The sequence below is a fragment of the Neovison vison genome, chromosome 7, assembly GCF_020171115.1.
Source record: "Neovison vison isolate M4711 chromosome 7, ASM_NN_V1, whole genome shotgun sequence".
In the NCBI taxonomy this organism is placed as follows: Eukaryota; Metazoa; Chordata; class Mammalia; order Carnivora; family Mustelidae; genus Neogale; species Neogale vison.
Genome location: NC_058097.1, coordinates 205,483,388 through 205,511,250, shown reverse-complemented (window position 1 = coordinate 205,511,250; position 27,863 = coordinate 205,483,388). Strand labels below are relative to the sequence as shown.

Here is a 27,863-nt window from a genome sequence, read left to right as displayed (position 1 = left end):
CGTGCCTCGTTGCTCACACCTTCAGCTCCCAGCATTCTTGCTGTGTGGGGATACTTGATTCTGCGTTTCTTTTATAGCGTCATGTAGGAAAGAGTGAGCTTGGTACACTTAGTGGCCAGATGTAGTATTAAGACAGCTGAGTCTTCATTGGTGGTGTAGGGGCTTGGGATGTTTGAGCTAAGTATATTTTCATTCGTATTGGAGGCATTGGCACCTCTCAATTTTGAGGACACTGGTTTTATATTTGACTTTGAAAATCAAGATTTAGTCTGGTTTTTGTGTGTGGAGTATATTAATGTGCATACGTTAATTATTTGCCTTTTTTCCCTTTGAAATACTTGACGTAGGCCATGGCCCAGAAGGAGGACATGGAGGAAAGGATCACTACTCTTGAAAAACGCTACCTCGCAGCACAGCGCGAAGCCACCTCTGTGCATGACCTCAACGATAAACTTGAAAATGAGATTGCAAATAAAGACTCAATGCATCGGCAGGTACTGGCTTTCATCGAACTTCATTCGACTTTCGTCTATTACTGATGAAGTTAAAGACCTTTTTCCTGTGACTTTTGTGTTGGAAATCAAGTCTCAGTGTAAAGATTTTATGATCTTAGGAAATTATGTTTAAGAACTTGGTTACCTCAACTTGTAACTTTTTACTTATTTAGGATTTTATGCAACCTCCATTCTTTGCTTTGCTTTGTTTTCATTGCACATTAATCTGGTGCATGTTAGCATTTCTATCAGAGGAGGAGGGGATGACGGAGAGTGTGGAGGCCCTTGGCCCCTTTTGTTGGTACTTGGAATGGGGGTGAATGGCAGGTGCAGAAATAGGTCCCTCCCGTGATTGGGAAGCCACACTGGCTTCTCTGCCCTGCTCAGGTCATCCGGAGTTAGCAGGAGAGCCAAAGCCAGCCTCTTGGAAACAAAGTGAGCTTGTCTGGTATGTTGTAAAGTGTATCGTTAGGTCCAAGATAATAATAAAAAGTAAGATATTAGGAAACCACTCAGAATTACATTGTGCAGTGCTCTTCCAGAGCACATAAGACAGTAAAAGGTAGGCGACAAAACACTGCGTATAGTGTGCTGTGTCTTCCAAGGGCGCGTACAGATAAACACGGACATGCGTGCACAGGAGAAAGAAGGAGCGAGCCCGCACACGAGCAGGTGTTGGCCTCTCAGGAACCTCGGCTTATCCATGATTTTAAAAAAAAATTTTTTAAGATTTTATTTATTTATTTGACAGAGATCACAAATAGGCAGAGCAGCAGGCAGAGAGAGGGGGAACAGGCTCCCCGCTAAGCAGAGAGCCCAATGCGGGGCTCAATCCCAGGATCCTGAGATCATGACCTGAACCGAAAGCAGAGGCTTTAACCCACTGAGCCACCCAGGAGCCTCTTAAAATTTCTTTAAAGAAACAGTCTTGTTTGAATTTTCTTCATTAAAAAAAATGTTTCTTCGAACGAGAGTGTTTTTAAGGAATACTCAGTTACGAAAATAACATGACTAGCATTTCATTAGGTGAGCTCTTAGAAGGCCTGCTCTTCTGACGCCGTGTGAGCTGCATGTGGCTTACACCCCCACGGTCTGTGAAGGGCGAGGCCTTCACATTTTTTAAGCAGGGTTAGGACCGAACCCTTCTTTCCTTAAGTTGTCAAGAAGAACGAGCCAGCTTCTACAGAACGCGGGTTCTCTTTAATGCCTGGGAGCTGTTTCCTATTTAGAGACTTGGTTGAAGATGTCTAGGAAGAGCAGAGCTTTGGCAAGGGGGGTTTTGCACGTTGAAATCAGGCCCAAGAAAGTGGCTGTATGTTCCTCGCAGGAAGAAAAACCGTACTCGGAAGCAGCTACCAAAACAGTGGGCTTCTGTCAGCTCATTCAGTAGCTCTCGCGCTTAGGTCTCGTTTCGTTGCATCAAACGCGGGAGCGGCCGGCAGACGGGCTGCGCTGTGACACTTTGCCTCCCTCCTAGACCGAGGACAGGAACCGGCAGCTGCAGGAGCGCCTGGAGCTCGCCGAGCAGAAGCTGCAGCAGACCCTGCGGAAGGCCGAGACGCTCCCCGAGGTGGAGGCCGAGCTGGCGCAGAGGGTCGCCGCGCTCTCCAAGGTGGGCTGCGTGTCCCTCGGGGCCGCGCCGGGACTTGGAGTTGGGTGGTGCTGGGTCCGCGAGCCCTGGTCACCGTTGTTCCTCGTGTCGGCGTGTCCGAGCCCAGGAAGGAGCTCGGGGCTGTGTCCCGTGCGCTTCTGTCTGAGGTCGCGCGCTTTTGCAGCGCCAGGAGTCCCGGTTTTCGTTCTCCCTACGTCGATTCCCCCCGTTTTGTCAGATGTGCACTGCACTGGTTCCGGGGGGCTTGTTCTGACGCTCACTGCTGCTCAGGGGGATCGAGTCAGTACCTCAAAGCTCGAGACACGAGCCTTGGCTAAAGCAAGGGCCGGGGCGCCTGGCTGGCCCGGCGGCGGGAGCGTGCGCCTCTCCGTCTCGCCGCTGTCAGGGGAAGCCCCACGTGGGGCGGAGAGATTACTTTAAAAGAAAGGATCGATTTTTCCCAGAAAAATGGAAATCCTATTCTCTTTTGAAGGTGATCCAAATAAGTATATAATACCGAACTCTCTAACTCATTCACGGGTTTGAGAGAACGGGCCGGCACGTGGGCGACACAGCCCTGCCTCCCAGTCCTCGGCATCCACAGGGTGGTGGGGGGCGGGCGCCAGCAGGCGAGAACGCAGTGTCCAGCTGTGATGTGGTGGCTGCTGAGGTCGGGGTGTCTGCATAGGAAGAGGAAGCGCAAATCCCAGAGAGCAGCCCAGCCTCCTGGGGCGCAGGCACCCAGCAGGCAGAGCACGGTCGCGTGCCCCCTGCCGAGGGAGCCCGCAGGGAGGTGCCCACCAGGCCTCACGTCGCACCTGGCTCCGGTTTTGGGGGGCCCCGGGGAGCAGGGGGCAGAACGGTCCCAGGTGCTGTTCTCGAAGGCTGCCCTTGGCTCGGGCAGACGGTATCAGGGGCTTACAGGACCGTGCCCGAGAGCGGGCTCGTGGCTGCCAGCTTGTAACAGCCTCTCCTCTCCTCTCCTCTGTGATCTGCGTGTAAAGTCTCTGTTTCTTTTCTCCCCCTGTCATCGCTTCTGTCCCTGGTCGGCCTTGTAGCCTGACCTCTTGTCTTCGGGAAGCTGTGCCGCTAAGGAAGCTAGACTGTTCGAACTCACTTCCCAGCTTAGGAAGGTAGCGCGCGCGCGCGGCTCCTTACTGCTTGCCGCTTCCTGCTGTCTGTGCTGAGCGAGCCCGGGAGACAGCCCCCGGCCGGGCCGGGCTGCGGAGAGGCCCCTCTGCGCGGGCAGAGGCCGGCGGTGGCCCGGCTGGGCCTCGGTGGCCTGGTGCTTGGCGCTGTGGCGCGTGTGGCCGCATAGGGTGCGATCCGGGCAGGAGGAGAGGCCGCCCTGCCTGGCGGTATGTGAGCCCTGCACAGAGCATGTCGCGCTTGTGGCTGGCCCTGCTGGCGCGCAGCATGTGGCACGGATGGGGCCGCCCGTGGGGCTGACGTTGTCTTTGCCAACAGGCCGAGGAGAGGCACGGCAACATCGAGGAGAGGCTCCGGCAGATGGAGGCACAGTTGGAGGAGAAGAACCAGGAACTGCAGCGGGTACGTGTCTGGGCACACGGGCTGCGCGCCGGGCGCTGCTGGGGGAGGGGGCGCCTTGTTTCCCGCTTCTCCCCACCCAGACACTGGTCCCCTTCTTGACTCCGTCAGGTGTAGAGTTTGTGGCCTCCTCTGCCAGCTGTCTGCTGGTGGGTGCACCCACCACACAGACCATGTCAGGTCAGCATTGGTGGCGGGGGACGAGACCGGTGCCCCGGGGCAGTGCTGCTAGGGTGCAGGGACCCCATGTCCCGCCGTTCTGGCTGGCTCATCAGGAGAGCTGCTTCGCGTGCAGGTGGGATCTCACAGGTGCCCCTCAGCCAAACTGCAGGTGCTGGCTGGGGCTCCTAGAGGATTAGTCTGCTCGCCTAGACCATGACATTGAGGTCCCGAAGTCAGGTCACGGGCCTCACCTTGATCCTCAAGTCCTGAAGTCTCGCTCAAGACATAAAGGCACCGGCCAGGATAGCTCTTCCTGAGAAGAGGACGACCGTCCTTGAGCTGTGGTAGGGAGGGGGAGCACATCTGCTGAATCCCCAGAGAGTTTTCACTGGAGGAGTTGCTCATGTGTCCGTGTGGAGAAATTCAAGCCAACCAGGCCACGGCCCCAGTCAGCTGGCCCTAGCCGTAGGCCGGCAGTTCAAGGCCATCAGATTTTGTTTTCACCAGAAGCATATGTGCCTGGCCAGGGGCTGCCGAAGATCACACACAAGCTCATGGGAAGTGAGGATTCTTTTTTTTTAAGATTTTATTTATTTGACAGAGATCACAAGTTGGCACAGAAGCAGGCAGAGAGAGGAGGAAGCAGGCTCCCCTGCTGAGCAGAGAGCCCGATGCGGCGCTCGATCCCAGGACCCTGAGATCGTGACCTGACCCAAAAGCAGAGGCTTAACCAGCTGAGCCCCCCAGGCACCCCCGGAAGTGAGAATTCTGTCTCTGGCCACAGGACTGCCACTTAGGCAGCCCTGGCCCGCATATCACACGCACACGTGTGCACACGGGCAGACGCTCGCCTGGTAGAGGGTTAGACTTTAGCTGTTCGGGGATGGACTCACTGCTTCTCGGGGCTGGGTTGTCGTCGGAAAGGACACATGTGGAGATGGGGGTTCTTTCATAGCTCAGGCCGTTCAAAGCCAACTTTTCAGCTGTTTTGCTTTAAAAATCCTCAACCACCGCTTCCTTTCTGTGGGGTGTGGTGGGTCATTTCGTAGTTGCTGTGTGCGCGGCGGGGTTCTCTGTGCTGTTTCATCCTTGCAGGAAGAGAGGTGCCAGCACCCATGTTGTAGAGACGAGGAGGCCAGCACAGAGGACTTGACGCTGTTGTCCAGTCTTTGTGGGCTCACTCCTCCTACGTGGGTGGCACGCCTGGACAGCCCCTCTCCACCCTGTCCCCTCTGCCGGGGAGAACCCACTGAGCCCTGTCCCCAACTCAGGTGATGCTCTCAGTCACCGTCCCGACTGCTGCCCTGAGCACTTCCTGTTCGCACGCCTTAGGTCTTGTCTTCCTTCAGGATAGGGGCCAGCACAAGCTCTGTAAACCAGGAAATGGGTGATGGTTTGGCAAACACAGACTCTCAACTTTGTTACTATGTTCTTAAATTCCTTGAGGTAATTAGTCATAATCTTTGAACATAAATTTTCATTATAGAACATTCAGGCGAAGTACGAACATACAGAAAAACAGCTGCAAGTCTCTGTTGCCGCTGAAGTTTTCTCCAAAATGGGTTTTTTTTTTTACCTTTTGCTTTGTAAATTGGTTCAACCTCCCCCCCCACCCCGAATCCAGATCCAAGCTTCTGTTTACACACAGGAAAATTCCTCCCCGCGTGTGTAGATAAGCTGATCCCTTAAAAATACGCCAGTTCCTGCATGTAAATCTGCCTCCCGAGTCATGTTAGTAACGCACGACGTGCCTGCAGCCCTGTGAGTGCTTTAACAGAAACAGTGGGGCCTTCTAGTTAATGATCCCGGGGACGTGTCCCTGCGCTTCTCCGCACTGGTGTGTCCTTGCTCTGCACGGGTGCCCCGAGGGTGGCGGTGGGACGGACCGCCCAGGGCAGCGGGCAGTGGGACGGACCTCCCAGGGCAGCGCGCGTGAATCACGCCATTAGTCCGTGGCACTTTGGAAACACTGATCACACCCTTTATTCTTCTTTAAAAATTTTTCAATGTAAATTCAGTTTAGTTAACACTATAGTGTATTATTAGTGTCAGAGGTGGAGGTCAGTGATTCATCAGTTGCATGTAACACCCAGTGCTCTCTCCATCTCCTGTCCTCCGTAATGCCTGTCCCCTGGTCACCCCAGCACCCCCAACCCCCCAGCAGCCATCCGTTTGTTCCCTAGAGTTAAGAGTCTCTTGTGATTTGTCTCCCTCTCTGATTTCGTCTTATGTTTCCCTCCCTTCCCCTATGTTTATCTGTTTTGTTTCTTAAATTCCACGTGAGTAACATCATATGGTATTTGTCTTTCTCTGATTGACTTATTTCCTTTAGCGTAACACCTCTGTCTAATTCTGTCCACGTCATTGCAAGGGACGAGATTTCATTCTTTTTGGTGGCTGAGTACCGTTCCATTGTCTACACACACAACACATCTCTGTTCATTTGCCCGTCGATGTTGGGAATGCAGACTGGCGCTGCCACTCCGGAAAACAGTAGATTCAAAGGGAGTTTAAAACAGAGCTACCCTGCGACCCAGCCGTTGCACTACTGGGTGTTCATCCAAAGGCTACAAACACAGTGACTCGAAGGGGCACCTGCACCCGGTATTTAGAGCAGCAGTGTCTGCAGTGGCCAAACTACGGGTCCTACCTTTCCCTGGAGTTTGTAATCTTTTGTTTCCTTGGTCTTAGGCGAGACAGAGAGAAAAAATGAATGAGGAGCATAACAAGCGTCTGTCAGACACGGTGGACAAGCTTCTTTCGGAATCCAACGAGAGGCTTCAGCTCCATCTCAAAGAGAGAATGGCTGCTCTGGAGGACAAGGTGGGACATCACGAGCATGGCCGGGGGGCTCCCGCCCTCCACAGGAGAGTGCTCACGTTCTGCTCCTGGGGACTAGTGCAGAACGGCAGGTGACAGCCCGTAGCGGAGGCAGGAGTTATTCTCTGACGTGGAAACAGGACAGACTTGACCCACTCACTGAACTGACTTGCCAGCGTCCTGTCCTCGCCCGCCACGGGTATTACTCTCCGTCCGGAGCAGGAGTCTCTAAACTGGGTCTGTAAAGGGCCAGAATTGTGGGGATCGGAGGCTTTTACTAATTGCGAATACTTGTGTAGATTTGTGTAAAATAACCTCCTGCTGTCAGTAATTAGCACAAAAGCAGCCACGGACTGTAGGGGACAGGTGGGTGTGCTGTGTGCCAGGGACCCTTGATTTCTAGCACCGGGCAGTGGCCAGATGGGGCCTCATCCGCCAGCCCTGCACGAAACTTCGTGTTCTGCCCTCAGCCGTGATGCTCTTGCTCAGGGACGAATTTCTGTCCCGCTTGGGAAGATGACACTGTAGGAGCCCAGTGTTACGTAAGGGCTTTAATCGGCCAAAGACAGACATTCTCCTTTTTCATCTCCTGCCTTCTCTCTTTTCATCTGGTTTGGAAAAAGTCTGAGCCTGGGCTCTTACTGCCGTCACGGAAGTGCTTGAGCTGTAACCGGGCGCAGGCGCGTCCTAGAACCTGTGTCACAGAAACTCGGGTGGGGACACTTGGGTTCCGGCTTCATCAAACCTGTTCTGGCTACAGCCGCCCCCCTCAGGTTGGGCCCAGAATCTCTCCCAAGGTTGGCACCTGGAGCACGCTCATCTCGGAGACACCTGCGGTCACGGCTGATGACATGACACGTTTGTTCTACGTAGAACCCATAATGAAACTCACTATTACTGTGTAGGGCAGTTACCGCACCTATGGGCCAACCCTCGTGTAGGAATATTTTTATCTGAGATTTGAATTACACATTTGACACTCACGTCAGGATTCCCAAGTGAGTGGTGAATTACAAAGCCTAGAAGCTAGTACAAACTGCTTTAACTGATTAAAATAAACTTACTCCACGAGCTTGTCATACTTATGTTTAGAGAATCGATCGGTGTGGAGATTTTATACGAACATATTGTTACATGCTGTCATAGGACGGCATTGTCCGCATTCGCTCTGTGGGCATGTGGCCTGCTGATAGGCGTGGTCCCGTGGCCCGTTCCTTTTCTGTGGTACCGTATTATTTTACACAAGAGCGTGGCCATACTGTACCGCATGGGACATTTTCGAGAACCAGCACCAAAGCTCCGTCTGCATCTTTTTCAGAATTCTCTGTTGCGAGAAGTTGAAACTGCGAAGAAGCAGTTAGAAGAGGCACAACACGATAAGGTACTTTCCTCTCTGACTTCTTCGGGGGGGGTCCACCGAGCTAGGAGCAGAGCCGATCTGGGGGCTGCTACTGGGGCCGCTGCCCTGAGCTCTACGGCTCAGTGAAGGTTTCCAGTCCATTCTGGTCCATTCAGAAGTGGAAATGTTCCCGTAAACCTCTCATGTGGTGCGGTGCTGGCCAGCGGGAGGTCAGCGGGAGGCACCGGGGTCACCGGATGTGTGCTCGCAGCCGCATTTCCAGCCATAAGGAGAAGCAATGCGGGCGGTGCGGCCGCTGCGGGGGACAGCGCGGCTAGTGAGCTGTTGGGTGCCCTGTCCGCTTCCCGCGCTGTTCTGCGTGGACAGAAGCGAGGCTGGGCTCCGGACGCCCCAAGCAAGACAAGAACAGGAGACTGCGCGGTAGAGCGCGGGCCTGGCTCTCCCCACCACCCAGAAAGTTCTGCTTCTTGCTGCAAAGTTAGTCATCGTTCACGTTCTGGTGTTTCTCCGCTAAAGGCTGGCTGTGACTGAGAGCTCACAGCTCTGTCTGCCAGGGTTGATGAAGGTAATTTGGTGACCCGAGTGTTTCTGTTGACCTAAGGACTCTTGGAGAACACTTGCTTGAAATTAAATGTTGGCTGTTCATGACCGCTACAGACACCCTGCTGTGGTCGTGAGCCCATGTGACCACGCGTGACACAAGTCACTTTTCCATACTTTTTAATTGGCACATCATTAACCTGCAGGGTTCGGACAGTTGCGGTATCCAGCGCACAGACTCTCGAGTCTGTATGTCACTGGGTGCGCACCACCGCTGCGGTCACGTCCCATCCCCACGAGTTTCTGTGGGATCACTGGCCGTGTGTCCTGGGCCACACTTTCCACCCCCATGACTTACGGATCGCGAACTGGAAGCTCCTACGTGTTCTCCTCCTCTCCCCGTTCATCGATGCCACACCCGCCCGGCTGCCTCCCCTCTGGCGACCAGCAGCATGGGCTCCGGGTTAAGAGTCTGTTGTCGTGGAGTCTGTTGTCATTTCGAGTCCCGCAAGAGGTGGCCGCAGTCGATGCCCTCTGCTCTCTTGTAGGATCAGCTTGTCCTAAACGTGGAGGCGCTGAGAGCGGAGTTAGACCAGACGCGGCTGAGAGGCGCGTCCCTTCATCACGGGTACGACACGGACCAGTTCACGGGGATGTTCTGGGTGAGGCGAGGGTCGCTTCCCCTCACCGCGTGTCCGACCCGAACCAGACCGCAAATACGGGCTGGAGGAGCCACGGGCCTCACGTGAGCCAGTTCACACATCCTTGTTTTAGGACGTGATGTGCATCCACAAGAGTGTTCCTGGGTCATGCGGAGCTGGAAGCTCGCTTAGTGGCAGACGGGAGCGGAGGGTTGGGTTTGGGCAGCTGAGGGACCGGGAGTCCTGTCCTTGGCCAAGCTCCCAGCTGTGGGTGGGGGTTCGGAAGGTAGGGAACGATCAGTCTTTGCATGGGCGGGTGAATTTGTGGGCCCCCAGAGTGTAGCACTGACGGTGTGGGTCCCGGAGGACGGAGCCTAGCGTGTCAGAGGAGGGCCCTGTGCCCCTGGGAGCAGTGAGCCCCCCGCAAGGCCAGTGGGGTTGCCGGGGAGCGGCCGCACAGCCAGAATTGTGAGGGGTGCCTTGAGTTCATGGGCTTGGCTTAGTGCTTGTAGCTTTTCACGTTCTTTAAGGGACTGAAGGAGAATGACATGTGGTCGCCTTAAGTCTCCTGGGACAGCTTGGAGTCAGCGGCTGTGGGAGGGGGTCAGCTGGCCCCGGAGCCTAGCAGGTCACCCTGTGTCCTGCAGGCTGTCAGTCCCACGAAGGTGTTGGGGGTTTGTTTGCCCCGTTGTGGCAAAGAGTCATCACGTGAAAGTTGCACTGGACCGAGAGCTGCCAGGACCGAGAGGGTGGCTGAGTGAGCCTCCTCGGTCTGCAGGAAGCGGGCGCATGCAGGCCGTGCTGGTGTTTCTGCCATCACAGGCGTGGGCTCTCGGGAAGGTCGGGGGTATCTTGTGGCTATCCCCGTGGGGCCTGCATGGAGGAAGGAGGGGGACGCTTCAGGGAAGGTGGAGTCCCAGAGAGGCAGAGCCGGAAGCTGTCCCTGTGTGGGGAACCCCCGGAGGGAGAGCTTCGAGGAGGAGCGGGAGTGTGCGCGGATGGGGCCGAGCGTCGGAGGATCGGGACGCAGAGCAGGCTCTTGGTTTGCTGACGGAGAGCCTCGCCAGCCGGAGGCCAGCGTCACGAGTGGCGCTGCTCCCGGCTTGAAGGTGTGTGTGTGAGGAGGCGGACACGGCGCCCGCCGCGCTGGCGGAAGTTGGAGTGTGAAGGGAAGGGGCCGTGTGGAAACCTGAGGGGTGGCACCGTGGGACAGTGTGACGACAGAAGTCCGTGTGTGTCTGCCGGTTCTGGGTGTGCTCGCAAACGTGAAGGATGGAGAGGGGCGGAAGGAGTGGCCAGGGTCCCAGGCGGCTCTGTGGTCCGAAGATGGGTGCGGGAGGGGGCGTGTTTCGAGCCGTCTCGTGTAGAGCCCCCCCCCCCCCCCGGTGGCCGACGAGAGGCTGGTAGGCGCTGTGGGACAGACGTGTCGTGGGAAGCACCGGCGGGCCGTGGAGGGCGGGATTGGAAAGATGGCTGGCGGCCAGCAGGTGCAGCACCCCCGGTCTTGTCCACGTGACCTTTTCCAGCAGAAGGACGCGTCTAGGTTGCAGAGCAGGAGAGAGGGACAGACAGGCTCCCACACACGGTTGGGGCCGATGAGACACGGTTTAGGGATACAGCCTGATGCAGGGTGGCGGGCTCGGGAGGAAGTGAGCCCCAGAGGGGGTCGGAATTAGGTGACACTCGTGACCCCTGGAGGGTCCCTGTGCCACCCCACATCACACACAGGGTTTCGTGCGTGTAGCTCCCACCGCTCTCGCGACGTGCTGTGGCCCCAGAGCAGCCGTCCTCGAACTGCCGGGTGTAAGCGGGGACTAGAGGAAGAGAAGGGAGGCTGTGGCCGCAGGACCCTCAGGCCACACTGAACGGATGCGTTCCTTTAAAAACCAGAGGGAGGCGCATGGAGCACAAGTGCAGACGGTGGGGAGGTGCCAGCCGCCCCCTCCTGAGTTGACCCTAATCACAGGAGTGGGTTCTGTCTCCCAGGATCTTAAGGGTTTCTGAAAACGCAGGCAGCCACTCCGCTCCTAGAGAACAAGGAGCCGCTGGACTCCGGCCAGAATCGGGGCACAGGGGTGAACCCGTGGCCGAGGCCAGGCGTGCGGGCTCTGGGCCACCGCGCTCCTCCTCTCTGCTCGCCAGTTTCTCTCCGGAGCCCTTGCCGAGGGAGCCGCTGACGGCCCACTGCAGCTCTGCTCTCTGGTGCCCGGGCTCCATCGGCCTTTCCTCGGGACTGCTCACCGCAGGGCGCCGGCTGTCCGTTGGCCTGACCGCACCCACGCCTGTGCTTCTGACCGGAAACCCCGGGTGTGCCGCCACACCCTGTGCACATAAGCCGCGAGTGGGGCTCGGAAGGCTTCTGCCACCGGTGCCCTAAGACGGCTGCTGGTAGCAGCTGGGGGAGTCCCTGTGGTCGCTAGGCCTCACACCGCGGGCCTTGGCACAAGTGGGACGATGGCAGTTGAAGGCCAGAGTGATGGGTCGGTGCGCTTGCTGACCATTCGGGGGGACGGGGGCGCGGAAATGCAGGACAGCGGGCCTGCGGGTGGGCTCTGAGCTGGGGAGCGCACCCGTCCTCTGGCTCTCAGACCCCCGGGCCGTGGCGCGCTCACCTGCCCGTGCGGGGCGTCTGCCCTGCTTTCCCGGGCGTCCAGGGGTCGCGCCTGCTGGGGCACCCTCTGTGGGGCGTGGGCAGCGGGCTGTTGGGGAGACGAGGAACAGATGCCCTCCTTGGAGAGGGCTTTTTTGGTGAAATCATTTTCCGACTGACAGGTTCTGGCTTGGCTGACAGAGCTCACAGTTTACTTTTCCTCCAGTGACGACCTTTTCTTTTTCTCCCTTGTCTCAGCCGACCGCACTTGGGCAGTGTCCCTGATTTCCGGTTCCCTGTGGCGGATGGCCCCACGGACTCCTACAGCAGCGGGGCGGTGTTGCGGCGCCCCCAGAAGGGCCGTCTGGCTGCTCTGCGAGATGAGCCTTCCAAGGCAAGGACCTCCGTCCCCCGTGGGCTCCCAGCACCCCCGCACCTCGCTGAGTGTCACCTGCCATGTCCTCTGACTGACTCGCCCTTCCAGAGCGACAGTGCTGACAGGTCACGGTCTCTGGCCCCCACTCCCGGCCCCTGTTCTTCTTTTGCTGGCTCAGAGTCTACTCTTAGGGCTTCTTTTCTTTTTAAAGAGGGGGAAAGCGGGTGAAGTGTGACTTACGGTGAAGCACAGCACAGCGCCGGTTAGTACAGGCCTGAACTGTTAAGGGTAAACACATACGTTCATCCTTAAGCACAAAGAATTCACATTCGGAAGCTTACAGACATCTGTGGTCGGCAGCATGTGTCTTTGTAGACGGGTCTATGTTCTGAGTCCATGTCCTCCCTGAGCGGGTTTGCACCCGGCGTCCCTGGAGCCCTGGCGCTGCAGCAGTGTGGAAGGACGGACGGACGGACGAGAGGCAGAATCCTCTGTGCGCACGGTGTGGCGAGGGGCGGCCAGTGGAGTCAGATGCGGCATGTGTGTCCATCATCTCCCGCTGTTTAACACACGGCTGTGGTGCCCAGTGGCTTGAAATGAACATTCAGTAGTTCACAATGTCCTTGAAATTGGGAGGGTTGAGCCGGGTGCTTCTGGCTTCAGGTCTCCGGAGGTTGGGCCACTGGAACACCCACCTGGGGTTGGTGCCCTTGCCTGGCTGTGGTGGGGGCCTCAGTTCCTCGCCACGTGACCTCTTGACAGGAAGTCTGTCTCCTGAGGTGGGAAGGACCACAGGGTCGTGGAGGCTAGCGTGGGGCCTCAGCCTGGCTCACGGGTCGGCAGGCCCATCGGACACCCGAGGGGACAGGTCTGCTGAGCAGTTGGATATGCCAGTCTGGGCCTGAGGAGGCCTTAACTAGAGAGAAGGATTGAGACCAGGACCCACTTGTGGCATCTAGAGGCACAGGCAAGGTAAAGTCACCAAGTGGCCACCTGTGGATAGACCCGAGGTCCAAGAATAGAGCTCCGGGTGCTCCCAGTGCACAAGCTGGGGAGACGGAGACAGAACAGGCGGAGACAGAGCAATGACATCGAGGTGGGGGAAACCCCCAAGTGCTCAGGGGAGGGGACAAGTCAAGGGCAGCTGACGAGCCGAGACCAGTGCTTGGGGGAGCCTGCTTGCGACAGGCTCCACTGGGAGTCGAGGATGTGTAGACGGAGCAGGCCCGCGTTCCGGAGAGCCTGTACTCTGGCTGGGAGCAAAGTCACAGTGGCAGCTGGAAGGACCCCTGGGGTAAAAATTCTGTGGTTTCTGTCCCATTAGTTTGGCGGGAGAAGGGAGAACTCATTTTTAGCCTGATGTGAATAAACCGGTAGAAAGTTGATTATCCAGAGAGAGGGCAGAATGATGTCCTTGAGTACGCTGAGGGCCAGGCCTCGTGCCTACAGGTGGGGCTGTCCCCGGGGGTGGGGGGGCAGCACCCCCGAGACTAGAGAGGGGAACGAGTGTTGGGATGAAGGGAAGAGGGCAGGAAGAGCCTCTGCTCGCGCCTGCGCCCGGAACTGTGTGCGGTTGGTCCCGGGTGCGGTGCCTGCAAGCGTCCGCTCCCTCAGACAGGAGAGTGTGGGCTCAGCACGGTGGGGCCCCTGCTGCCCGGGGCAGGTGCCGCGTCCTCTCACCTCTCAGCCTCAGGAAGTGGGGCGGGAAACTCCAGCCGTGCCCAGTCCCCTGCATGGGGACACAGGTGAGGCGTCAGGATCACTGAGGTGCGCCCAGCCTCCATGGATCTCATGGGTTTTACTTCCTGTGAGCGTGGCTGACCGGCCACGAGATGCTGTTCTGATTTCCAGATTTTGTGTCTGAGCCGGTTGTCCCACCACATAAATGGTGTCACAGAAACATGTCCACCTCGGGCACGCGTGGGGGCCCTCCCGGCGGTAGGCTGCCACCTCGCCTGGTGCCTGAGACTCTGCTTCTTGCCCTGCAGATGTCAGCAGCTTGGAAGCATGGCCTGTTCCATGTTCCTCTGGGGCTCCTGTTTGGAAACTTGTGGAGTTTCTGATGAGTTCTCTGAAGTTCCTATAACTGCTGCTGTTACTTTCCATCTTCGGTGAGATTCCGTTTTCCTCTTCGTAGGTACAGACTCTGAATGAGCAGGACTGGGAGCGTGCCCAGCAAGCCAGTGTGCTGGCAAACGTGGCCCAGGCATTCGAGAGTGACGTTGATGTGTCTGATGGCGAAGACGACAGGGACACTCTCTTCAGTTCGGCCGCTCTGCTGTCGCCCGGTGGGCAGGCCGATGCCCAGACGCTGGCCATGATGCTTCAGGAGCAGCTGGACGCCATCAACAAAGAGATCAGGTACCCGGCCCCTGGAGACAGGAGTGTCTCTGAGGAGAGCTGTCACACTCGGAAAGTCAGGGACACATCCCGTGAGGGCTTGCTACGTGTCCCACGATGATGAAACTACTCCATTCTACCCTAGGAATTGAGTTCTGAGACTGCCCTTCACTGTGACATCGGCTAGCCAGGGCGTTCTCTCCAGGGTCGCGGTCTCAGCGTGTCCGTGTGACATCGGGGGGAGGAGCAGAAGGTGTTCGGCCCCTTCCCCCAGAAGCCGACAGCACAGCCAGAGAGAACCGCAGGGGTGCCCGGTGTGTGCCACGATGCTGCTCCGTGCCACACGGGGCCCCAGATTCAGCCAGGGTGCCCTCCCTGTCCCGCAGCGCAGAGGGAAGATGTGCGGGGGTGGGGGGCGCCGTCGCGAGCGGGAGAAGGGGGCCGGCCTGGTGCACTTGTGGAGAAGCAGCTGGGGTCCTTCACGGGGCAGGAGACCGGGCTGCTTCGGAACGTCCGAGCTCAGTGCACGGGCGACAGGAGGGTGAGGGGGAGCCGCTTCTCTACCCGCTGCGAGCTGCAGGGTTCCCTAACTCTGCAGCCCATGTGGACGGGGTGCGGGGGGGTGTCCGCCCGCCACTCTCCCATCCCCCTCCCGGAGATGGCCGGCTTGTGTCACTCGGCCTCCTGAACAGAGCAGAAAAGCCCAGGTTTGCAGGCCAGCAGGCTCCCATTCAGGCTTGCAGTTTGCGGCATTAAACGAATGGAACGGGTCAGAAGTGGTGCTTCGTAGAATGGGGAGAGGCCGGAGAACATAGGTCTTCCAGTCTTTCGCTATTTCGAGGGTCTTTTCCTTAGAAGTGCTCTTAGCAGTGGTAGTAGTGACTTGACAGAGCCCTGGGCCCATGGGGAAGGGACCCAGAGCCTGGCCTCTGCGGCGTGGGGGGCTGCCACTGTGCCCAGGGGCCCCGACAGCTCCTGTGTGTGTGTGTCCTGCAGCAGCCCCGGGTCACCTTCCTGCCCGCGGACAGCGGAGCTGGACAGAAATGTTAGTGGGAGGGACAGGGAAGAGCGGCCGGCTGCGCGCCGGCTGGCTCAGCGCCAAAGCCTTTCCCCATCCGCCTGGGAAGGGAGAAGTGGGGGGAGCCCGGGCCCAGGTGCAAGGGGTCTTCCACCCATGCCAGTGGTCGGGTCTGCCGCCGACTTGTTTCCCGTAATAAAACACGGTTTCAGGGTACGTAAGTGGAGCTGTCATCGGAAGGGTTCCTGTGGGGACACTGTGTGTTAGTGTTAGGTAACAACTCACACAGTCACGTACGGACACTGCCGTTCACCGACGAGCCGTTCACCGACGAGCCGTTCGTGAGGGGTGAGGAGCGCTCACCCTGAGTTCCACATCAGCAGAGCAGAGTTGACGGGAAACCAGGAACTCGGAGGAGGCTGCTCCGAAACTCCACCAAATAAGACTTTTGTTTGAATTCAGCCTTTAAAAAAAAAAATCCAGCTCCAGCTTTCCATCCAACCCAGACCCCTGAGTGGGGACTCCCGATTGCCTCGTGAGTTGGTCCCTCAGCTGCGTCAGTCCCCCATTTCCATTTGAGGACTCGGAGCTGTAAACACACGGCCGTGCTCTAAGAATAAGGTTCACGTAGCCCTCGTGCGGGAGGAGCGCGCCGGCGGGCCCCGTCGGGGTGTCCGCGTGCGCGAGTAGAATGAGACACGCGTGGCGGGAAGCAGCCCTGTGGGACTCCGTGGAAGGTTGACTTGGTCGTGCCCTGAAACGGCGTGTACTAAGACGTTACTGTCAGAGCAGCTGTTCCTGGAATCTTCTGACGGGCATACGCTCGTCTGGATCTGTGGGGCCTGGGTCTGTGGGGCCGATGCGCTCGCTGGCGAGGGGCTGACCTCGCGCTTTCGTTCCAGGCTGATCCAAGAAGAGAAGGAGAGCACGGAGCAGCGGGCGGAAGAGATTGAGAGCCGAGTGGGCAGCGGCACTTTAGACAGCCCGGGCCGGTTCCGGTCTGGGGGTGCCGCCCCCCCACACCCCACATCCACGCTCACAGGCCCGTCCCCTCCGCACAGCGGGCGCTCCACTCCGCGAAGGGGCCCACACAGCCCCGCCAGGGAGGTGGACAGACTGGGGGTCATGACGCTGGTGAGTATTTGCCGACCCTTCTGCCGGCTGTGCCCCCCGCCCCAGCCCCTGAGTTCGACCTCAGACTCGGCACAGGTGCCTTGGTTGGGTGTCTTGTCCCAGAGGGAAATCAGGTTCACTTGTTACGTTCAGAGGCTCAAGACATTTTAGACTGGCCAGTATGTAATCACTCAGCACAGGGACACGTTAATTGTGGCGTTTGGATGACCGGCCTAGCGTGTCATCATGAGCCCGTAAGAGCTTTTACTGGTGCAACTTTGGACAACGTGGGCCTGTGCCGGGTGCAGCAGCTCCAAGAGGAAAATTATTATTTTCTAGGAATAGACAGTTTCACAGAAGTAATGTGGATAGTCTCCATAGCGTGTAACACACTTACAGAGAAGTCACTGCTGTCCTTTGCATCAGAGGTGCCGAAGTGGAGAGTATAGGACATTCAGTCAAAAAAGAAAGCTTAAATTGGTTCTTTCAATGATGCACTGGACCGCGTGCTTGACGCCAGCTCTGTGCATGAGGCACGGACGGCCGCACCACGAGCCACACACCGCGGTGCCCTTGGGAGGTCCCGGGGCGTCTGTGCTCATCAGGGTCTGGAAACACTGTGACCCTACGGTTTTCGGTGACAAGTGTGCAGCTCTGAAGTACCTTTGATAACTTTCCTGTGTGGCTCAGGTTTCAAGCGCGCGTGCCTCTTTCCCACATAAAATCACGTTCACAGCGTTCTGCTTTTCCATCGCACTTCTGTCTGTCAGACTCTCCTGTCCGTTTTTATTTTTAGCTGCATCATTACCAGCGTGTGATTGAATGAGCCGTGAATCCCTGTAGTGGCGTCTGCCGTGGTAACGAGTCCACCTCGTGGTGTCTCACCTGCTGTCTTTATCATTCACATCGTTAGCTAATTAACTCATATTTTAAAGTCTTTGAGGGTTTTTTTTTTTAAATCTTTTATTTTATTATTTTTTTTTTTTTAAGATTTTATTTATTTATTTGTCAGAGACAGAGGGAGAGAAAGCGAGCGAGCACAGGCAGACAAAGAAGCAGGCAGAAGCAGAGGGAGAAGCAGGCTCCCTGCCAAGCAAGGAGCCCGATGTGGGACTCGATCCCAGGACCCTGGGATCATGACCTGAGCCGAAGGCAGCCGCTTAACCAACTGAGCCACCCAGGCGTCCCTCTTTGAGGGTTTTATTTGTGGTTTCATGCTTCCTTGCAGGGCATTTGTAAGAGTGGTTATAGAAAATAGTTATGCTTCTTTTTCCCGTTTTTGTGCTTTTGTATGCTGGCTGACAGTCCGTGGCTGGTTTGATGTCCTGTCCCATCCTTTGGTTTGGTTTGTCACTGTGAGGGCAGACCTCGGCCTCCCGCCTCAGCCGGGGTTCGGTCCACCCTGCCCTGTGCCGTAACGCCCTCCCCAGCATGCTCGGGTGGCAGTGACCCTGCGGTCCACAGTGTGTGTGTGTGTGTGTGCGTGTGCGTGTGCGTGTGCGCGTGTGTACGCGCACTCAGTCATGGCTCATGGGTGTGGTTTCTTCTTTGCGTCATTTCTCATGAGATAGTGGGGTTTTTCTTTCCCGCAACAGGGATACATTCTCATTAGCATGTCACTGCATCGTAGGTGTGGGAAAGGGCACGATGCAGGCAAATCTGGACTGTTTTACTCAGAGCTGCCTCGTAAACGCAAACACTCGTAAACGAAGTGTTTCTTATATAAAGAACTAAGGCAATAAGCAGGGAATGATTGATTGCAAGCCTGGCCCGAATGGCACGTGGGCCTGTTTCGATGCTCGTGTGTGACTACTACAAGTCTTGTCAGCTTCCCGAGCAGTGTACGTTCTGCCTTCATAGGCGGTTGTCCACATTGGATACGGAATCACAGAAGGCAGCGGGCCCCCTGCTGTTACGCCGGTGTTTCTTGGCACAGGGCACCCTGCTCTAAACAACGCTCTCACTTTCGAGAAGCTTGAAATCAGTGCTAGGTGAGGATTCTACGTGAACGTCCCGCAGATGCTTCCGGAGAGTGGGTTCGCGGGGTGCTGGAGGAGGGGGGCAGGAGCTGCGCCGTGGGGTTCACACTGTAGAAGTGTAGCACGCTTTTCAGTAAGGAAAACAGACTCAAGACCAGTTTAGAACAGATAGTGCGGTCCCCGTGTTACACAAGGTGCCGTACTTTAATCAGGGGTGTGTGTTACCGTGGAATAATTTATAGCGTTTCTCTAGTAAATCTTGAATAACCTATTATGTTTAAATTCATGGTGAAAAGAAGTTCTACTTCTAGTTACATTGATCTAAACAAGTCTCAACTGGCTTATATCTGATCTCTTATTTGTTTAATGTGTTTGCCTGTTCTGGTCCTTGAATTTTTAGCTTCAGCGTGTGCAGTAAATCTGATTTCTCTTCATTTCTTTGCATGCCTCTGTCAGCCTAGTGATTTAAGGAAACATCGTAGAAAGGTAAAATTTTTAGTAGTTGAACGTTCCTCTGTTTGTCTGTGACCCGTGAAACAGCGCCCGCCCTGCCCAGGAGCCTGTCCCAGGGGGCGCGGGGCCCACAGCGCTGCAGCCTGCGGCGGTTCGCCCTCGGGGGCCCAGCTGGTTCTCACAGGGCACCGCACCAGACCGGGGTGCTCGCCGGTGCTGCGTAGGTGTCTCCTGCTCGCTGCATACTTAGCTCCACCAGACATGATGGTTTGGTTTGTGAAGATTGTACTTTTTCGTCAGAGGGAGAGAGAGAGCTCGCTCACAGGGGGAGCGGCAGGCTCCCCGCTGAGCAAGGAGCCCGATGCGGGACTCGATCCCGGGACTCCGAAGTTATGACCTGGGGCAGAGGCACGCGCTTCACCGACGGAGCTCCCAGGCGCCCCGGACGTGATAGTTTTGAAAAAGAAACCAGCGAAGCAGAGCCGTCGGCTCTAGACTCCCGCTGCTGGCGTCCACGACTGTGGCTGCAGCACTCAGGGAGCCCCTGCCGTGCGCCAGGCTGCGCCGGGAGCTCCGTGAGCCTGCCGCCCTCGCACAAAGCCCCGCGAGGCATAGGTTGTGTCATGACCCCACTTCCCAGGTGCGGAGTCCCAGCCTGGGGCCGCGGTGCCGTGCGGGTTTGCTTGCCACCCGGCCCGCATGAGGCTTGGGGCTTCTGTGTACAGGGGACCGCAGGTTGTGTCTCCCCAGTCTCAGAGAAAGTACAGCGCATCAGGGGACAGATCCCTTGACCAGAGTGTCTTCCTTGTAACTGTCGTGCTTTGCTCCCTGGACTGTGTGCACCTCGACCCCAAACCCGCCAGGCCGTGCGCTGCCAGGGCCACGCCTCTGCAGGGTTGGGGGCTCAGTGTTGGGAGCTGGGCGGCAGCCAGGGGAGCCTCTCTGCTGGGTGGACAGGTGTGGCCATTTAGTGACACTCCTGGGTTCAAGGGCCAGCCCTGTCATGATGGCTTGTGACCCGGGTGTGGTGTGGGTGCCCTGCTTTCTCTCCTGTTATGCGGGGTGACGATAGAATCCTGCTCCCTGACCCAGCCACAGACTGGGCCCATGTGAGCGTGGTCTGCAGAGATCGGGGGCCCACACTGGAGCCAAGCCCAGCACAGCCTGAGTCTGCCGGCTCGCCTTCGTAGTTTTCTTGGGAGCAAGACTTTCCAATGGAAGAGGGGGCATGCTGCTGAGCCCCCAGGCAGGGCAGCGGCTTCTGTTGCTTGTGGTCCCTTGAGCCCACGCACTGCTTCTTGGAGGGCCTTATTCAGAGGGTTTGGGAGGGTGTTACCTGCAGAGTGCCGGGTTGCACAGACAGGGTCAGCGTGCACCGTGCCCGGGGCCCTCCTGCTGCTCCTCGTGGTTGGCGCATGCTGGGCTGACCTCCAGCTCTCCTGGGACCTCCCGTGCTAGCCGGCGCTGCAGTGGCGGAGGTGCAAGTGTGCTGGGCCCCAGTGGCGGGCACGGTGTGCTTCCTCTGGGATTGCTGAGGGAGGGCAGGCCCGGCCGGGGCTTGCCGTGTGGCCCCGACCGTGGCACGGCGTGGGCTGGCACTTGGAACTGTGTCTCCACTGGCCGCATCGTCCGCACTGCCCAGAATGTCTCTCTCCCGATCCTGTTCTTTGTTGTTGTTGTTTTGTTTTTGTTTTTGTTTTTTACAAATCACTGCTTTAACCTGAATTTGAAATCTTTCCCTGTTCTTGTCATCTGTCCCTGATAAGTTTTATGTTGTTAATATCTAACCAGTTAAGATAGCTTTTTGTTGTCTGATGACTGTGGTGGGAATTCAGGAGAGGACGCGGGGCTTATCCAGCTGTTCATTACGGCTGTGTCTTCCCTGAGCTCAGCTCTGCTTGGCGCCGGTGCCCATGGGTGTCCCTGAGCCCCTGCGGCTGCAGAGGTCCTGTTACAAGGCACCCCCTGCTGCCCCAGTCTCACACAGGGGTTTGCCACGTGTGTCTCATGAGACCCAGCCGTGCCTTAGCCAGTCCCAGATGTGTGTGAGCCCTGCCAGGACCCCAGTGGGGCCAGAGTGCTGGCCAGACTGCAGCCCTGCCTTCCTGCCTGAGGCTGCACAGATGCGGCTCAGAAAGACACACGGGGAGTCTGAAGGGGTTCTTCTTGTCGTGACAGTAGCCTAGCGTCCCCGCTGGGCGGAACAGGCTGTCTCTAAGCAGCGCATACGATCAGGTTACAACCTAGTCCTCGACAGACAGGGGCCAGGCCCATGTGGTGGGGAGGGTGGGTGCCTGTTCACCTTGAACTTGACCTCAGGGACTCTGAGGTTTGCATCATTACTAGAAATGATGGATTATGGTACAGGCTATTTCCTTTACCCCCGCGACGGGAAGCTCTGGTCAGTGCTGCGCGGCAGCGGTCTTGGTTTGACTGGCACTGGGGTGAGCGCTGTTGCTCCTCAGCATCCGTCAGGGTGAGCTCCCCCCGCTGGCCACGGTTTACACGGACCTGCTTTGGGGCTTGGCTCCTGTCTCCGCCATCCCCGTCGGTGGCTGTCCTTGTGGCAGCGCAGGGTTCCGGGGAGGGAGGGCGCGAGCTGCAGGGGCCTCAGGGAGAGGAGCGCCCGGCCCGGCCGCACTCACAGGCAGGCGGGGGGTGTCCTGGGGCTGCTCGTCAGCAGAAGCACTCCACAGCGCAGCCCCGGTTTGCACGTAAGGTCCCGGCCACACGTGCGGCCTGCATGGTGGCTTTGCGGCGGGCTCTCACTGGTCTCCCCTGTCTCCCCCGCAGTTGCCGGCTTCCCGGGAAGAGGTACGAGATGACAAGGCAACGATAAAATGTGAAACGTCCCCCCCCTCCTCCCCGAGATCCCTCCGCTTAGGCAGGCTGCACAAAGGAGCACTGCACACGGCCAGCCACGAGGACATCAGGGACGTTAGAAAGTAAGACGCGGCGCTGCTCCCCACGGGAAGCACTCTCGGGCGGTAGTTTGCAGTTTTAAGGAATCTTTGGTCTTTTCCTGGGGGAGAGGAAAAGGTCAGAATGATGATTTTAAAGAAGTATCAGTGAATTGAGTGGAGCTTGTGTAAACGATGTCCTTGGGACCCCTGTGGGAGGTTGGAGAGCCGTGTGGAGATCGGGCCAGGGACACGGGGCTGTTGGTGCCCAAGTCTGTTTAGAAAGAAAGGGGCTAAACTTGGGGGACGACTTCATTTCTTCAGAGTCTGCCCACCGGCCCTGGAAAACCTTCTGTTTCCGATGGGGCCTGGGCCAGCACACGGCACGCTCCGGACAGGCCCTTTTGTCGGCGGTGCTCTGGGCCCTTCTGGGCCGCCAAGAGCCCCGCACTGTCCTCGCCCCTGGGCCCCTCCGATAGCTGCTCCGCTGCTCGTGCTCCCCGGCCCCGATGAGCCTGGGCGCGTTTCCATTCCACGCCAGGTGGTGCTCGGGGAGCGCTGCACACACCTCTGTGCGGTGCCCCCACCCCGGCCCGCTCCCCCACTTCGCTTGCCGCCAGGAAGGGCCTGCTCAGGGAGGTGCTGGGGGCTCCCGAGGGGTGGGGGGCTGGCGTCTGCAGGAAGCACCTTCTTGAGCCCCTGTGGCTGGTGCCGTCGCCTCCCAGGGACTCACGTGCCGGCCTCCCGGGGAGCGCTCACCGGGGCTCGTGCTTCTCACACTCGGGAACGCGGCGCCGCACGTGCCGCCGTGACGCTTGAAGGAGCGTTGGAAACGCGGGCTGTGTCGGTTGTGCGCGCAGTACTGTGCCGTGCTGAGCGCTTGTCACAGACCCTTTCCCGTCCTCAGCTCCACGGGCTCCCAGGACGGGCCTGTGAGCAACCCCAGCAGCAGCAGCAGCAGCCAGGACTCGCTGCACAAGGCCCCCAGGAAGAAGGGCATCAAGTCCTCCATCGGCCGGCTGTTCGGCAAGAAGGAGAAGGGCCGTCCCGGCCACGCCGGCAAGGAGCCCACGGGACCAGGTGGGTGGCCGGGACGCTCCTTGCGGTGCCTGTCGCGGGAGCCGGTGGCTCGTGGCGCGTGCTTGTGGGTTTCGGCCCCGATGGCTCTGGCGTCCGCGCGGCGGCCGGCCCGTCGGAGGCGCCCCCGGAGCCGCGCACGCCCTGCCCGCCGCCGCGCTCCCCCCGCCGGTGAGGGCCCGCACGTGGCCACGTCGGTTCCTCTCGGTGTTTCAGCCCCTCTGCTTCCCCACAGCTGCCGCTTCGGAGACGGAAAACTCCTCTCTGGACGCCCTGGGACTCAGCAAACTGGGAGGACAGGCTGAAAAAAACCGGAAACTTCAAAAAAAGTAAGTGGTTTTCAGTCTGTCTCTCTTTCTTTAAAGATCTTATTTATTTATTTGACAGACACAGCGAGAGAGGGAACACAAGCAGGGGGAGTGGGAGAGGGAGAAGCAGGCCCCCACCCCCACCCCGCCCAGCAGGGAGCCCGATGCGGGGCTCGATCCCAAGACCCTGGGATCATGACCTGAGCCGAAGGCAGACATTTGACGACGGATCCACGCAGGCGCCCCCAGTCCGCCACCTCCCTGAGCTGCTCGCACTTGGGCCTGCTTTTTAACCACCGGTTGTTTGTTAGATGTACCGGCCGGCTGTGCGTCTTCTGTCTAAGAAGGTGCCCCGAAGGCCTCTCTCAGACAGTCCTTCCTGGAGGTGGTAGAGCTCGGATGGAGTTGGGGAAGGACCCGCGTGGACTCCAAGGCCACCTCTGGACCCCTCTGGCCGGGGCGTCTCGTGCTGTGCACCGGGGGCTCGGCGTCGCAGCCCTTGACTGTGAACCGCGGCTCTGGCTCACGTCGGGGGGGGCTCTGGGAGAGCCGTGGGGCGGCTGTCTTGGGCCTCCGCGTTGTCCCCCTCCGTGCGAGCGAGGGGAGCGCTCACCTCCCGTGCTCCCAGGGCGCGCCGTCTGTGTCTCCGTGACTCTCCGTGGGGCGGTCTCAACCAAGACACCCGTGACCGTGCGAGCGGCTCCGGCCCTCAGAATTCACTGTTCGCACTCGTCATCTGTCGGAAGGTCCTTGCTGTGCTTTCCTTCTTCCTTCCCCCAGGAGAGTCTGAATTTTTATCCTAAATGGACTCTCGGGTTTGTAGTTTATTGTCGCATGTCAGTTCTAAATTGTCTCGATTCTGGGACCAGGTGATAAGAGCGGGGACAGTGTCCTGCCAGGGAGCTGCGGCCGCAGAAGGGGGCGCGGAGGCACGGGTGGGCACGGCGTGGGCACGCTGCTCTGGGACCTTCCCATCCAGAGCAGGTTGTGTCGGGCTCACCACGTCCCAGAGCAGAGCTAAGTGGATGAGCCACAGGGCGGGAGCACGTTGCGCCTGAAGAGCGAAGCCGGCGCTCTTCACAGGCAGAGGGAGAGTGTAGTGTAGCCAGGCCGAGAGGACGGGAGCCCAGGAGGAAGACAGAGCCGACGGTGAGACGCAGGATTCGGCAGGCTCTGCGGTGAGCCTGACAGCAGGAGAGGCGTCTGGCCGCCCTCGGCACCCTGAGAGCCAGCGCTGGTCCGGAGCCTGCGGCTGCACGGTCCCACCAGAGCCCATGGGACCCCCTCCACCGCCGCTGGCTCGCCTTCAGTCCTGGAGCTGCCAGGCGGCTTCTCGTTGGGGAAAGCGCCTCATTTTAGTTTTCTTTTCAGAAATCATAATAATGACCTTGACTGACACACTGTGGACTGTATTTCAGGTGAAATGCTGTATTTCTGTTACTGCTCATCGTACCATAGGAATACTCAGTCTTGGTTCTCTGCGAATGGAAATCTGTAGAAACTGCTTACCAGTGGTCTGATCTGAATGTTGCTATGTTTGAACTGTATAAAAATGTTTTAAAATAACTTGGGTAGTTGCCACTTGGCGCTGTGAAATTTAATATTGAAACAAGGCCTTTTGCTCCTGGAACCATGCTAGGAAAATTCTGTCCCTTAGATTTTGCTGATGTGTTTTATTTCACATCCTTACACTTTCCGTAATGAAAACAGTAAGATTTGTGGCAGTGCCCTCTGGCTGTCCCACCCCACGGCTCCCAGGAATGTGTATTTCACATAGATCGGAAGGAGCCTGAGCTGGCCAGTTCCTCTGTTTCCTGCATTTATTTTGTCGCTGTCAGGAGGTGTGCTCAAGTACGTGGCCAAATACGTGGCACGCACTGTGTGTGCACATGTGTGCACATGTGTGCAGGCTTCTCTGGAGTCGAGATGTTGCGGTTGATGGATTTGGTTCTGTGCTGTCATAGCCGCAACTGAGTGTTGAAAAGGGGGTCGCTGTCCGTACTCTGTTGTCACTCATGGCAAGTTCTAGAATGTACAGTAGACACTCAAACAACACGGTTTTGAATTGTGCAGGTCCACTTATATGCAGACTTTTTTTAAAATACGGTGTAGCACTGTATGTGTATTTTCTTTTCTATTTTTTTTTAAGATATTATTTATTTAACAGAGAGATAGGGTGAGAGGGAACACAAGCAGGGGAAGTGGGAGAGGGAGAAGCAGGCTTCCTGCCAAGCAGGGAGCCCTATGGGGGGCTCAGTCCCAGGATTCTAGGATCATGACCTGAGTCAAAGGCAGAGGCCTAATGACTGAGCCACCCCAGCACCCCTGTAGATATATTTTCTTCATTGATTCTTAACCTTTTCTTAAGCTTAGTCTATTAGAGAATGCCACCTACAATACATGATGCATAAAATATGTGTTAATTGTTTAGGTTGTTGGTAAGGCTTCTGGGCAGCTGTAGGCTGGGAGTAGTTTTTAGAGAGAAGTTATCCACGGATTTTCGAGAGTGGTGCTCTGCGGGCTGGGGGAGCCGTGGCGGGAGGGCAGGGCCCCACGGGCCTGCGTCCGAGGTGGCAGAGCGGCAAGGGCGCCGGGCTCTGAAAGATGAAGCACAACGCCTGTTGTCATGCGGGGTCTGCTGAGCAAAGGCTCACATGCGTCTTGGTCGTCAAGGTGACTTTACTGTTGTGTTTATGTCTAAAAACACGTGTCCTCTACCCAGGCTATGTGACTTCTCTCATACATGCGCCTGCTCCCCGTAGAAGCGAGCAGGTTTCTAAATGTCTTTCTCTTGCAACTGTCGTTGTAAGGTTGGGCTGTGTTCCGTCTCAGTTTACTGAGAGAGCAGGCTTCTGGAAAATCAGCGTGGGTCTAGAGTTTAGTCCCTCAGGGAAATGCGGTCACAACTAAGTCCCCCTGCACCACGCGGCCTGACGGATCGGTGGTGGGCACAGGGCAGGCCTCCCGTCTTCCCCCCCGACTGGGCTCCCAGGCTGTACACGGAGGAGGACACAGCGGCAGCAGGGAAGGCGGTGTCAGAAAGTTTAGGAAGGGCTGACAGCAGAAGCCAGACGAGCTTTCTCCCTGCTCCAGGAGACAGGCTCGTAAGCCGGTGTCTTCAGCAGAGTCCAGTGCAGAGAAGCACTGATCACTCCGGAGTCCTACCGCCTCCAGTGTTGTGTTTGAGGCTCCGGAACTCAAGGCAGAAGAGTTTCATGTCCTGGGAAACTGACCTGTATGAGTCCCTCGTTTCCTTCCAGTGGACTCTTATCAGTCATGCTTACCTTTGTAGTTGCCGTAAAGGAGGACACCAGCTGGTTCCGCTGCTTAGTAGAGCGACGGGCAGGTCCGCAGGGTCCACACGGCCACAACGGACGGAGATGGGCAGTGGGCACAGTGGGCGGTAGGCCTTGCTTGGTGGCCCGTGAGAGAGGCGCAGCTCCTCGGGCTGGCAGGGAAGGGGTGTGCCTGCTCACCGAGGTGTGTGGCAGGCGGTCGTGGAGCTGGCCCAGGCGTCCTGGCGTGCTCTTCCCGGCAGCACGGCGTCTGGGGGCTCCGTGTCCTCCTCGCGCGGGTGGGAGGCCTGCTTCACGTGGTGGGGAGCAGTCACCCCTGCAAGAAGGACGGGACGCACGTGCTCACCTGGGTCTGGCTGGAGTTTAGTCTTCTGGGCTGTGCAGTGTTGGGGAGGCCTGGCCCAGGCTCCCGGCAGGAGCCCCACCTTCCTGCTGGCCTCTGCGTCCCTTTGCCGCACGGTCCTGCCTGCCCCGCCTCGTCGCGGTCTCAGCAAGACCATGGGGCTGAGCTCGAAGCACGTCCGTACTAGAAAGGCCTTTGCCTGCACAAATGGCCGCTGCCAGGATGAAGGTGCTGGCAAAGTCAGAGTCATGTGCGCCAGCCTCCAGCTCATGGGATTCACGGACCGTTTTTAACCCTACAGTCTTTGTCGACAACGAATATCTATTTCTGATTTTTTTTTTTCCAAAAGAGACTCCATGTTCTGTGTGGGGCTTGAAGTCACCACCCTGAGATCCGGAGACGCACGCGCCACGGACTGACCTATCCGGGTGCTCCGAGTGTCCGTTTCGTATTAAAAGACAAAGTGTGGCCAAGTGCCCCGGTGCGGTCGCTGTCCCGTGGGCTTCGTGAGCGGGCAGGCATCTGAAAGGGCTCCCGCCGGCCGGAAAGGACCTGCCCGTGTTGCTTGGAGGCCTCGCTCGGCTTCTGTAAGAGATCACGTAAAACACAGCCGCCGTCTGTGAGGATTTGTCCCTAGGACACGGAAATCAGCATTTAACTGAGCACATTGCTGACTGGCCCACCGCGGGAGGCCCTCCCCGACCTCTATAGGGAGACTCTGCTGGCAGGGTGACCCCAGCCCGGGGGGCCTGCGTTTCTTCTTCTTTCATGAACGGCTCTGCTCATTCTAATGAGAAAACATTGCCGTTCCCCACCCCCGCCCCCATGCTATTAAGATTTGTTGCCTTCTGGGGCCCCTGGCTGGCTCAGTCAGTGGAGCGTGTGACTCTTGATCAGGTGGTGAGTTTGAGCGA

General features: G+C 57.7%; 1 protein-coding gene across 8 annotated transcripts in view; it reads left to right on the top strand.

Annotated features, from left to right (window-relative positions):
* PPFIA1 (PTPRF interacting protein alpha 1) overlaps positions 1–27,863 on the top strand; it is a 79,376-nt gene that overhangs the window by 34,353 nt on the left and 17,160 nt on the right. For 4 of the 8 annotated variants that reach the window (XM_044260002.1, XM_044260000.1, XM_044259999.1 and 1 more), the window contains exons 8-20: positions 348–494; positions 1,972–2,106; positions 3,553–3,636; positions 6,487–6,618; positions 7,934–7,996; positions 9,064–9,143; positions 12,005–12,140; positions 14,260–14,483; positions 16,383–16,614; positions 19,029–19,058; positions 21,819–21,970; positions 22,833–23,005; positions 23,238–23,331. In XM_044260002.1, coding sequence (XP_044115937.1) covers positions 348–494; positions 1,972–2,106; positions 3,553–3,636; positions 6,487–6,618; positions 7,934–7,996; positions 9,064–9,143; positions 12,005–12,140; positions 14,260–14,483; positions 16,383–16,614; positions 19,029–19,058; positions 21,819–21,970; positions 22,833–23,005; positions 23,238–23,331 — 1,682 coding nt within the window. Of the gene's footprint in view, positions 1–347; positions 495–1,971; positions 2,107–3,143; positions 3,219–3,552; positions 3,637–6,486; positions 6,619–7,933; positions 7,997–9,063; positions 9,144–12,004; positions 12,141–14,259; positions 14,484–16,382; positions 16,615–19,028; positions 19,059–21,818; positions 21,971–22,832; positions 23,006–23,237; positions 23,332–27,863 lie in introns of all 8 variants that reach the window. The other 4 variants (XM_044260006.1, XM_044260001.1, XM_044260005.1 and 1 more) reach the window with 2 other exon arrangements.